A 12,515-nucleotide genomic window follows, 5' to 3' on the forward strand; every position below is an offset into this window, starting at 1 on the left:
CATCATTTCTCATAGGCCACACACAGACATTACCATTATTAAACCTATAAACACATCAATAAACTAAAATTCTTTTCCCCTTGTTCACTTAGTTTAATGCATGCAGTTAATTATATTGTTTAACATACATTCCTGATTCAAACAAATCATACAATAAAATCTTACTGACATAAGAGCTAGGTCATTATAATTGGTTTATCAACCCTGAGGTGTGACAGTGCAAAGATCAATAGATACAGCACACATGCTGTCCTCATGCCAGAGTTATTTACAAAGTACAAAGAAATAAACTAGAAACTGATTGTATTAAAAATGAAATAGAAATTAGTTATGTATAACAGTATTTTATTTATAATAAAAACATACCAGGAAATTTGCTAGAGGCATGTTACAAGAGCAAAAATATTTTCCCCAAAAAGATATAATTTGTGATAAAAACGGACATTCGGATATAATGCGTATGATGAAGCAGACATATGAAACTTGTGTTTTTCATGGAAGCACGTGGAGTCAGCTTTCAGTCCAAAAGGTATGCAGGTGTTCTATCGACCAATGGTACCTATCGAGCCTTTTTGCGTATGTGCAGTTCCACCGTCTTGGGATTAGGGTTAGGTTTTAGGGGTTAGGTAAGGGTAGCCTAACTCGACAGAGTAGCTCAACTCATCAGAACACCGGTCTGCCGTTTGTTTTTCTAAACTTGTGCTCTTCTTGTGGGTGCCTTATGTTATACTAATGTCCTATTTAGGCTATGCTCGATGTCTTGTTATGTGTTTGTGACTCTGTATGGGATGAGGGTTGTGAGTCTGAATCCCGCCTCAGGTCTGTGTCATGAGTTTGACTTTCTTCCGGTGCCCTGCCAGCACAGAACTCCAGCTTCCTCCCACAGCACAGTTTTGTACTCGAATAAACTTCCAATTGAGTCCAAATCCGTTATATATCTTACCCCTGTTTTAGGGGTAGAGTGATCGCGGCAACCGCTACACGTGACCACACAGTTTCACGATGCAAAACAAATCTGCGCATGTTGCCTACGTCATTTCCGTCAAGTTCTCTAAGTTGAGGCCATTAAAAGTTGGATTTAAGAATAGCCGTACATTTTGAAAATTGTAGTTCTTGTAATGTGCGTAGATATGCATATTGCCATAATAATCCTACACAGTTTAACGCTAGCGCCATGCATTATATAACATGCGTGCGATCCTCCGGGTTGCAACGAGGCTTAAAGTGAGGGCTGCAGTTCGAGCAATCGATCACTCTGCTCATCGAACTCTAGAAGAAACAAAACGTTTCTTTTGCAAGTTTATAATTTAAACTGATTTATGTCCCATTTACAATTTATAATTACGTCCAATGGAGTGAATTTATGCATTATTTTCTATTTATGAGTAAAAAATTAGGTTCGATTAATTCTGCCTTAACGTAATGACGACAGCTTTTAATGGTACGACGTGTGTCTTATGGCACCTAGCTGGTAATGAAACATTACTGTAAATTAGTCAAATGTTTGGAAATGGTAAGTCCTAGCAATTTTTTTCGTCGCTTTTCTGTAATGGTTTTGGTGTTTGTATGATGGCTAACTGGCTGCAATGTCAAAGCTTTCCTAAGAAGCTAACTATTTATGTTTTATGTACCTGAAAACTGTAATTGGATGATTGTTGCTATCGGTACGTGAAGCATGTACATCGAGTGCCTAATCTGAATCTCTCCAATAAAACATTTTACCGCATTAATGTGGAAAATCGTAGTTTGCTTCAGCTAGAGACGTCGGCTCAACAACTACATAGAAACAGACGAACAGGCTTGATTCGTGCGGTTGACAGTGAGTGCTCTGACCTACATGTTAACTGGTTGGTAGACAGCTAGGAACTTTGTTCAGCGAGACTAATATTACTTTAATCCGTCAGATGAATGTAACGGGTTTGCTGTTTGCCTAGAAACTCACAGACGCACGCAGTAGCCGTGTGTGAACCTGGAAACGGTGACAATAAAGATTCAAATATACTGTACTTGCAAACAAAAAATATTTGTCAAAGTTAAATGGCATTAATCTGTACCGTGTGTAAGGATGAATATGGTAGCTACACTGCAGAATCGGTGTACCATGGGCTGTCAAACCCAGGTGTAAACTTCACGCTCGTCGCTCACTTTCCCGTGTCTGTGCCTGCAGGACAGATGACAGCATGCTGCCACTGAAGGATAAAGACCGACCGATCGCGGTGGCGCTGCTGGGCGCCGGCTGCTGTCCGAGGTGCATCCTACGGTTCTGCTGTGTGAGCCTGCAGTCCGCGTACCGTCAGCCTCATGAGGTACCTGCAGCCCGGCACCATCCACTCATAACCACCCTTGACAATTTAAACCGACGTTATAAAGACTCGTCCAACTGAAAAATACAGCCATGGAAAAAATCGAGAACACGGCACAATTTTTGTTTCATTTCTCAATTTATGGGTGTCTGAAAAATATATATATTTTTTGCAAACTGCAACCTGGTTCTCCTCTGTTTCTCATTAATGAAGGGCTTCTTCCTTGCTTTATGGGACTTCAGTCCTGCTTCTAGGCGCCTGATATGAACTGTCCTAGCAGTGCACTTCACACCTGCACTTAACGTTTCCCATTCCTTTAGAAGGTCACTTGATGTCAACCTACAATTCATGAGAAACTGTCAGATAAGTTAACAGTCACCTCTGGCATTATAAAGTCACTTCCGCCCTTTACCCGACTGGCTTCTGGTCATTCCTAGTGTCTCCTGCTTCACCTTATTCTTGTGTACTGCTGTCTTAGAAATTTTGAACCTGGAAGCAACCTGCTGCTCAGTGTAGCCTTCAGCCAGCAGAACCAGGATTAAACTGGGATTTGAAATTGCAGATATGTTTAAAAATATGGAGTGGTCTCAATTTTTTTTTTTTACAGCTGTATAACAGCGGACTCACTAATTGAAATTGTTTTATTTCAGGATATACTGTTTGAGCTGCAGCGCTTTATCCATGAAAAAGTTGCCGATGAATCACATGGTGCCACAGAGGAAGTGCCGGCAGACTCACCACCCTGTAAGAAAGTTAGACTGGAAGCGGAGCAGGGCGGTGAAGTGCATGAAGGAGGAGAGGACATTTCTGTTGTTGAAGGAAAATCAAAGATCTGCGTGGTGTGTTTGGGAGTGCTGCAGGACTTCTGCGATAAAGACTTTGCCAAAAAGGTATGATTAGGTGTTTCCTTCCTGCACAGTCTAAATATCATTTGAACCAACAAATAAATTTTTGTCCAGCTTTTTAAATACTTAAAAGCAGCTGATTCTTTTACCCTTATGCTGATCGTTTATTGCGGTACAGTTACATCAAAACATTTGCAATATTCTTAACCTAGTATGCTAATAGATTTAAAAACAGCAATGCATTTGCTTTTTTCTGTTTTACGTGAATCTGAACAGGACAAGTGGTTATAGAAAATGGATGGATGTTTTACGAGACACACATTGCTTTTGAGTAACATATACTGTCAGAAAAAAGAGTATCTTTGTTTGTCACTGGGGCTGTACCCTCAAGGGTCTGCCAATTGTACCCTTAGTTATAGGTAAGTATATGTTTTAAGGTACAGAAATGGACTCTGAAGAACAGTTTTGTACCTTTGGGTGTACATTAATGTTGTGTCTGTTTTGGGGATGTTCCTTAGAGTCAATTTCTGTACCTAAAATTAAACTAAAAGGTACATTTGCCTACAGCTAAAGGTACAGTTGCATCTCTCTGGCACTGTGCTGTACCCTCAAGGGCCTGGCAAAGGTATGAAGGAACTCCTTTCTTTCTGAACAAGGCGTGATTTTGTCATATTTCATAGGCTTGGTCGCTTTTAAATTAGGAAATGCGCACATTTAGGTTTTATATTGACATCTTATCTTTAATGGTGAATCCTAGATGAGTGATGCAGGGAAATTTACTGTGTGACCAGGTTGCAGAAGCGGTGACCTCGGAGAAATACGAGTTTGACAGTCTGGTCCTCTCAGTCTCACTGCCTGCTCAGCTGTCTGTCAGAGAGGTAAGATATATCATTCATTAGCTTGCTGTACGGTCATCCTGTAAGGGTTGAACAATAGGGATTGGATGGTGACTTGGGGGAGATTGTTTCCCTCAACACTAGAGGGCGCAGTCAGTCCAAGATTCAGCCTCCTCAGAAGCTACACTTAGGTTTCGACAGTGACAGTGACAGTGACAGTGACAGTGAAGTTGCTATCCCATTCAGCAATGTTAGACTAAATTCTAAATCTACTGCAAAATAAAACCTTTTAAAATATTTTGTGAGATCTATACAGTAAAACAGCTGACAGGGGTATTTGTGATCTTACATTTTATTATTTGGACATATTTGCTACTAATATAGTACACATGACTGTAAATTTCTGTCTGTACGTTGTCTCTTGTGAGCAGCTGTTGGCAGTAGAGTGCAGTAATGAAGTAGAATTCATTTGAAATCTTGTATTAATATATTCAACATTCTAAATACTTTTATCTTGTGTGATATTTATAGTTTTATTAGATGGGCATGAAAAGGTCACAGTTCATTTTTACATGCAGTTCCACTTGATTTCCCTTAATGAAAAGGAGAAGTGGAACTTATGATTAACAAGCCCCCCCCCCCCCCCATTGGTGTTATTTTCGGCTGTCTGGGGCGAGCTGTCTGGAGCACTGCGCCAGGCTGATCTGTCACCGTCCAGCCTCAGGTCACCCGCTGACCTATTCAGCTGTCACCTGCGAGCCGTCAGGGTATCGTCGTGCGCCGAGAGCCGCGTAGCGCCCAGCGTGCGGTAGAGAGAGGGGGGGCCGGGCTTCTCAGGGACGCCTGGACATTCCCCTAAGCCTGCAGTCCTCTCCTCGCTTCTGCTTTTTGCAAAAAACAAAAAAATAATAATGCAAAACTCATGCTCACGTGGCCTGAAGCGAAAGCAGAGAGGCATGGTTCCGGGGTGTTCCTCGCTGTGGTAGTGCTGTGAAATTCCCAGTCTTGGTTGGTGACGTTGTGGCTCCACCCCCCCCCCCTCGATACTGTACCTAATAATACATGCCCTCCTCTGCCCCTGTCCTGCGTGCCTGCTGTCCGGATGGGATGGTGTTTCGGCAGCATTCTGCCTGGCTGCTCATCAAAACAGAAGTGAGGTAGGTCACCAGAGCTTGTCCCTGGTGCATTCCCCCCCCCCCCCCCCAATTGCACCATGGCTCGAATTAATGCCCAACATTTATTTATTGGTTTCTTATTTTTCCCAACATGTTTGCCTCAAAACGACTTAAGGATCTAGCAGACTTGAAAGTCGGTTTAAAACAAGTTCGATACTAATATCACAAAATGAACGCAACCAGGGTTAATTTACCATTTTGCAAACTTTAAAACTGGCAGTTCCCTAATTTAACAGGTTTCTGTTCTCCTATTGAGGTGCCTGGGACACGAATGTGTCTTTCCCCACCATAGTGAATCACATATTTACATTTTTTTTTGGTTAAACAATCAGGATGTGCTTCTGTGTTCGGGCTCAGAGTAGACACGTGAGAACTTGTGGCGTCGCAGTGCCGACATAATTGGCTTTGAGTACGGCAGGGGGTTTTCCTACAAGTTGAGTTTGACGGTGACGTTTAGTGACGCAGGCCTGGCAGGCTGTGCAGGTGACGGCATTGCAGGGCTTTCAGTTTTATTTCTAACCACATCCCCCCCATTACAAGCTTACACTTAATTTTATTAGATTCTATTTCCTCACACACACACAGATAAACAAGGTTTACCTTGAACATTTGTCTGTCTATTTGCTTTCCAAGCACTTATCCAGTATGAGGTCAAGATACACTAGACACAAGGCAGGGGACACCCTGGACGGGATGCCAGTCCATCACAGGGCACAGGGCACCATGCACGTGTCCTCTGAACATGTGACTATTGCAGTATGTATATAAAGAAGCTTTGTTTCTTAAATGTGTCCTCCATCTGCAGGCAAAAGGGGCTGTGTCTAGGTAAGGATGACGTCATCCAGGTGAAGGAGGCCTTCAAGTGGATCCTGCAGAGCCTGCTGTCACAGCAGCTGGGCGTTCCTGTGGTGTCCAAGGCAAGTGGCTCATTTCCCGGCAAAGCGGCCGCCTTGAGTGGGCGGGAGCTTTCCGGGAACAGGGAGGCACGCCTGCAGCTCCAGGGCCTGGCTGTCTTGCAGATTAACAGCCCGCTGCCGGGGCCCTGGGCCACCTTCCTTGGCGATGGGGCGGTAATGCCAGCCATTCCCAAGTGCCGCCAGTGCACGGCTCATCTGAGGCAGTCTGAGGCGGCCCGGGGACGTGTGTTACCCCAGGGAGCTGTGCTGGTCTGGGAAGCCGTGCCTGCCCAGTGTGCAGCTCTCCTGAGGCGGCCTGGGGCTTGTGCTGTTCTGGGGAGCTGTGCCGGCTCTGCATGGCCTCTCTGAGGCAGGCTGGGGAGCTGTGCCTCTGCGTGGCCTCTCTGAGGCAGGCTGGGGAGCCATGCCTCTGCGTGGCCTCTCTCAGGCAGGCTGGGGAGCTGTGCCGGCTCTGCATGGCCTCTCTGAGGCAGGCTGGGGAGCTGTGCCTCTGCGTGGCCTCTCTCAGGCAGGCTGGGGAGCTGTGCCGGCTCTGCATGGCCTCTCTGAGGCAGGCTGGGGAGCTGTGCCTCTGCGTGGCCTCTCTCAGGCAGGCTGGGGAGCTGTGCCGGCTCTGCATGGCCTCTCTGAGGCAGGCTGGGGAGCTGTGCCTCTGCGTGGCCTCTCTGAGGCAGGCTGGGGAGCTGTGCCAGTGTGGGTTCAGGTGGCTCACTGCTCATGGTCGTCCTACGTGTCTCTCACACAGAGTCCTTTGGAGGTCAGCGTTGGCTTCACACACCCCGAAACGGACGGAGACTGCCATTTCCTGTAAGTCTGATCTCGCTTACATGCTTAGCCTGCTCTACTGAGATGGAATTTGGCCGTAAACCAAAAATCCAGATTATATATTAAACAAAATGGGGTCACATGACAGATATGTCCCCGTATGGCCCGACTTGTGCCTTTTTGTTACAAAATGGTAGTGGCCCATTCCGAGGGAATAGCGTTACAGGGAGCCCTCCTATGCTTAACCTTAAACTTAACTGGGACCTGCTTATCATCCTCATCTTATCTGCATTTTTTGTAGGGCTGCTGCATGTTCAGGCTGCTTCAAACCAGCTAAAAACAAACTGGTAAGTCCTCAGAGGCCAGGAAATCAGCACGGATGAATTCTGTTGTTTTTATTATTATTTTTTTTTTAGTTATTTGTTTTTTAGGTGGCAAATGAGCCTGCCCCAAAGGCGTCCCATGTGCTGAATGCACACACACACACACACACACACACACACACACACACACACACACACACACGTTTGTGTTCATATCTTTGCGGGGACTGTTCATGCATTTCTATGAGCAAAACCCTAATCCCAACAATGACGACCTTTACCCCCACCCAGCCCTAAATTTACCCATAAGTAACCAAAAAATAAACACAAAACCTTTGGCATTTTTAGTTTTTTGATTGCAGTCAGATTTTTATAATATTGCGTTTTCCTTTGTGGGAGCCGAATAAATGGTCCCCACAATGTCAAAATATCAGGTTTTTATCACATTGTGGGAACATTTTGTCCCCACAATGTAAAACACACACACAAACACTGTGCTGTTTGGAAGGAGTCTGTGATCTGGCAATTTTACCCCCCCTCCTTATGTATTTTGTCTGCATGCAGCATTGCTGTGCAAGCTTGCTCTCTGTCCCCCAAATCCCCCCCCCCCCCCGCCCCCGTCTATACTGGGCTGACAAGTTCTCCGTACACTTTACACGAGCAACACTTAGCAAAATGAAATTCACAGCATGTCTGGCAGCCTCAGTCAATATAATGGTCTTAATCATTCACTACTCTATTGTGGCGCAGAATATTGTGATCAGTCACGTGATTCTTCTCGGTGGGCATTTTTGGTATGATGCCCAACAGCCCGAAGAAACTGGTTTCTTTTGAAAAACACCGTTGTTTTTTTTTACAGTAAAACAAAGTGGCTTTCGAAAGAAAACACTCATGATAAGCTGTGTATATAATAAAAGGAAAACTCCACCTTAAATGCCTAATCTCTGATGTTCAGCGTAAGCGAGTGAGACGTATGCTGTGGTTAGTGTTTCACAGCCAGGCTGAAGCATTTTCTTGTAAAGTGTTCCTTTGTACAACATAACAAAACATACTCAATGTCTGTGATACAATACTTCCTGTCATTGCCGCTGACGAGATTTCTACATAACTGTTCAGTCAGATGGTTCTGATAGAGACAGTAACCTCGTAGTTGTTGTTGTAACAGAATTTATTGTTTATTGCCCTGCTAGATGCTCTTGCAGGATTACTAATAAGATTGTATCCCACATCACAGAAAAGTAAACAAGCCCTTCATTCAAATATGAAGACAGTAAGATGGACACGTAGTCGTTTAATTTTTTGGCTTAATTGATATTTTGGTGTCAAACATTCAGTCAGAGCTTGGAATGCAGTGCATACAACATGAGCTCAGTGTTCAAGAGCCACATGTTAAAATGTTTAAAACGCAGAGGCCAGTCTGTAATGGCCTATCAGTAATTTTGTTGTCCCCGAGGTTCTCGGAAGGGGGGGGAGGGGGGGGGGATTAGTGTGATTTCTTCTCATAGATTAGCAGGAGGGCCTGTTTTCTCACCCGTTTCCATCGAAGGTCCTGTGCGCCGCTGCGCACATGGGCCGGTCGAGAAGCGTGGGTGAATCCCAGGTCAGTGGCAGCTGAGAGTCTGGCTTCCTGTGAACACGCGCAGGGCTCTGGGCCGGGCCGGGCCGGATCAGGGCGGGGCCACTTTGATAGAAGTACAGCTCGCGCAGCCCCGTGGAACCACATCCTCGCGTCGCGCCGCCATGTTTCCAGGAACGCGCCGCCGAGCGGCCTCATCTGTTCTGTTCCATTTCCCCTTCCTCGGCGTTTCTGCTCTGAAGTCGGTGTTCACCAGAATGGCTGTGGCCAAGGCACTGGAGAGGATTTCAGAAGAGAGCTTTCGCAGGTGAACCATCAGACGGCTCCACCTTCTTTCGCGGGGTCTCCTGAATCCCCCCCCCCCCCCCCAACTACTTGTGCCTGACCCCACATATTGGCTGGAGAAGTGCCACTGTCACATGAAAAGGTGTTGCCTTTGATGTAATGGGGGGCAGGGGTCGTTTGGTGATGATGCCCCAGTACATTAAATGAACTTAAATGGCGGGTGGGAATGATTGCCCCTTCTCCAGCATGGCCTACGCTCCGGCCTGCATCAACTGTTCCCTTCAAATGCTCTCTTGGTTTGTTCTGCACAAACAGAAAGTTCACCTGCCCCCCCTGGCTGCCTGCCACAAAGTGCACTGTGCAGGAGGTCCAGTGTCTCCACGCGCCTGTCTTCGTGGCTGGTGAGCGGCCCCCTGTCAGCCCCGCACCCTCCTTGCTGTCCCACCTCACCCTAACCCAATCAGATGACACTTTGCGATCATTCAGTGCTTGGTCGCTTAGGACATCGATTCCATTATATAGGGGTTACTGGGGTCAGATAACCAGAGAAATATGGTGGCAGTTTTTGGTAGGGGTGGGAAATAAATGTGTAAGGTTGAAAACACAAGTATGGTTTACTAATGGAATTAACACCAGTTTTAAATGAATGGCTAGGGATTATTGAGCTGCACATATCGTATATACAGCGGATGCACACGTTGAGCATTTGAAGTATGAAAGTCATCTACTTGCCCCCCACCCCCTACCTTGTTCTGTCAACAGGGAGGTACAACAAATTTTCCCGGACGCTGCCGCAGACCCCCTGGGTGATCGATGGCGAGAGGCGGATGGAGTCCTCCGTGGAAGAGCTGATCACCAGTCCGCTGATCGCCTCCTTCCAGGCCGAGGGTGAGCCTCTGCTTCGGGACGTTAATTAGTCTGTCAGCACCGCAGACCTGCACCCTGTGGACTCTTAGAACTTCTGAGCATCCTCTCCTGCTTCCCCAGGCTTCAACTTCTCCTCGTCGGGCAGGGAAGACGTTGATGTCCGGACCTTGGGAAATGGTAATCATTCCTGGGATGTAACACAGAGAACTACAGTTAGAACTTGTTTGGTTTCTAAAGGAAGATGGCAGCAGCTACTAGTCATACTGGCCTTTAGCAATCTAGAATCACTGCACCGAAATGCTATGTCATACGGCTGAGTAGCAGTAGTAAGACCCCTTCGAGCCTTATTGTGGGGGGGGGGGGGCACAATCATCTGCCCCTGTTCCCCATCACAGCCGGCAACATATTTGGAACAAGTGAGCAATTTAAAGAGGAATGCTTGCGGCTGTAGATGGGAAGGATGATTCAGTGGATGTCCCTCTCATGCTCTCCAGGACGGCCCTTTGCTGTGGAGCTGCTGAACCCGCGTAGAGCCCGCTTCAGTCCAGCAGAGGTTCGAAAGATACAGGAGGTACCCCCACCCTGCCACCTCCTGAATCATTATCATTAAACCCGCACCCCCCTCCCTCAAAAATGACTGAATTTCTAATCCCCTACCAGGCTATCAACAAGTCCTCTGACAAAATCAGGGTGCGAGATTTGCAGATCGTTACAAGGTATGTGATGCCCAATCATGATGCTGTCATAATTTTCACAAGGCTACAGCCTTTCAACAGATGTTTTCAGTCACTCCCTTACGCTTACAGCCACGCCGAGTGAAACCGGTTTCCTTCGTAAATGACCCACCAACTTGGTGGGTCACGGTTTTCTTCCTCAGCCTCATCTCCACCTATCTCTCGCATTTATGACGTCAGGGGACCTGTATCCTTGTCCCAGTCGTCATGCATGCCCCAGCATGGCTATTACATTATCCAGCACTATCACCCAGCCCTTCCTGGGTCTTGCCAAATTGAGCACAGTCTCCCAGTGAAGTAGAAACTCACGCCTGCCAAAATACTGGCAGGAATCATTTGTCATTTTCTGGAGCGGGTGTGAAAACCTGGTCGGTCGCTGAAGGATGAAGGTCGTGGAGGAAGTGACAAGGGTGGAAGGCTGCACACCTCTCATTGTCTCCTCTGCAGGGACGCCGTGGGCCACATGAAGGAAGGAGAAGAAGAGAAGACCAAGTCCTACAGCGCTCTGATCTGGACCCACAAAGCCATTGAAGAACAAGACCTTGAGTTTATAAATGACATCAAGGTAAGGTGTGGTCCGGGAGCGTCTGTCCAGGCTTCCCTGAAGGTGTCTGCTTGGTGGTTCACTGGTATGTATGTGTGTCTTCTGTTGCAGGATCTGGGCATCGCCCAGAAAACCCCATTGAGGGTGCTTCACCGTCGCCCTCTAGCGGTCCGCCAGCGCGTTATCCACACTATGGCCACGCGTTTCCGTGACGATCACCACTTCTACCTGCAGCTGCGCACCCAGGCCGGGACGTATCCTCCGCACCAGGTGGCCACACGTGCCTCAGGCCCCTCCCCTTGACAGGCGTTGGGATTAGTTTGGTCGTGGCCACGCTCGCCTCTGTGGCATGTCCATTCACCTCTGGCAGGTCCGCCCTTAATTATCACGTGCAGCTACATCAAGGAGTTTGTGCACGGGGACTTCGGCCGGACCAAGCCCAGCCTGGGGGACCTGATGAAGACGGAGACGGACATCCTAGAGCTGGACGTCGAGGTTGGGATGTGCTGGCTGTTTTACAGCATATGTCTGCTTCCTCTTTACATCTCTTCCTCCAAATGGCCCACCTTAGTTCCTCTCTATCTGGCTATCTCCCACTTCCTTTTTGCACTGTATGTCTCCCCGTCACACTTCCTTTTTGCACTGTATGTCTCCCCGTCCCACTTCCTTTTTGCACTGTATGTCTCCCCGTCCCACTTCCTTTTTGCACTGTATGTCTCCCCGTCCCACTTCCTTTTTGCACTGTATGTCTCCCCGTCCCACTTCCTTTTTGCACTGTATGTCTCCCCGTCACACTTCCTTTTCCCCGTTTAAATTCCCATCTTACTTCCTTTTTCCCATTTGTCTCCCTTCCCCACTTCCTGTTTCCCCCCTTTATGTCCCCCTTTGTGTTCATGTTCATTTAGCATCTTTTTAATCTCAAATCAGTATTTGTCTCATATGCCTGTTTACTCCCTAATAGTATCTTCCCCTGCTCCCCTAGTCTGTGGATGTGGACTGGCCTCCTGCAGTAACGGATCCGGAGTCAGGGGAGAACCCAGACCTCCCAGCCTCACCCCAGCATGGAGGCACACCTGACTGCTAGGAGCGATTCCGGGAGAGACCGCCCTCCTGGGAGAGACCACCCTCCCTCCTGTGAGGAAACTGTGTCAGATGCCTCATGTTTAACTGAAGCCACAATGCCTGTGTTCGTCCCCAGTAATGAACTACTGAGACCTCTTTTGTGTGTAGGGAACTTTTTTTTTTCTCCCATTAAAAAAATCTCCATTTCGCTCCATTTCAGCCAACTTTCTGTTTGGAAGCCATGTTTGTGTTACATCATCGCCACGTCAGGAAGTCACACATC

General features: G+C 47.1%; 1 protein-coding gene across 1 annotated transcript; it reads left to right on the forward strand.

Annotated features, from left to right (window-relative positions):
* The first annotated feature begins 1,055 nt into the window (after positions 1–1,055).
* pus10 (pseudouridine synthase 10) lies at positions 1,056–12,446 on the forward strand. The gene is made up of 18 exons (XM_023825024.2): positions 1,056–1,513; positions 2,168–2,306; positions 2,954–3,193; positions 3,940–4,026; positions 5,107–5,141; positions 5,965–6,076; positions 6,822–6,883; positions 7,143–7,188; positions 8,983–9,047; positions 9,341–9,426; positions 9,788–9,913; positions 10,013–10,069; positions 10,387–10,463; positions 10,553–10,608; positions 11,074–11,191; positions 11,282–11,424; positions 11,566–11,665; positions 12,153–12,446. Exons 2-18 carry the CDS (start codon positions 2,181–2,183, stop codon positions 12,252–12,254), a joined length of 1,638 nt encoding a protein of 545 aa, XP_023680792.1. The 5' UTR covers positions 1,056–1,513; positions 2,168–2,180; the 3' UTR covers positions 12,255–12,446.
* Positions 12,447–12,515: the final 69 nt, after the last annotated feature.

The sequence above is a fragment of the Paramormyrops kingsleyae genome, chromosome 20 (genome assembly GCF_048594095.1).
Source record: "Paramormyrops kingsleyae isolate MSU_618 chromosome 20, PKINGS_0.4, whole genome shotgun sequence".
Taxonomy (NCBI): Eukaryota; Metazoa; Chordata; class Actinopteri; order Osteoglossiformes; family Mormyridae; genus Paramormyrops; species Paramormyrops kingsleyae.

Coding starts and splice junctions, on each gene's coding strand:
- pus10 (XM_023825024.2), top strand. CDS start 2,181: ATGCTGCCACTGAAGGATAAAGACCGACCGATCGCGGTGGCGCTGCTG. Junction 2,307..2,953: donor CGTACCGTCAGCCTCATGAG/GTACCTGCAGCC, acceptor GTTTTATTTCAG/GATATACTGTTTGAGCTGCA. Junction 10,070..10,386: donor TGTCCGGACCTTGGGAAATG/GTAATCATTCCT, acceptor CATGCTCTCCAG/GACGGCCCTTTGCTGTGGAG.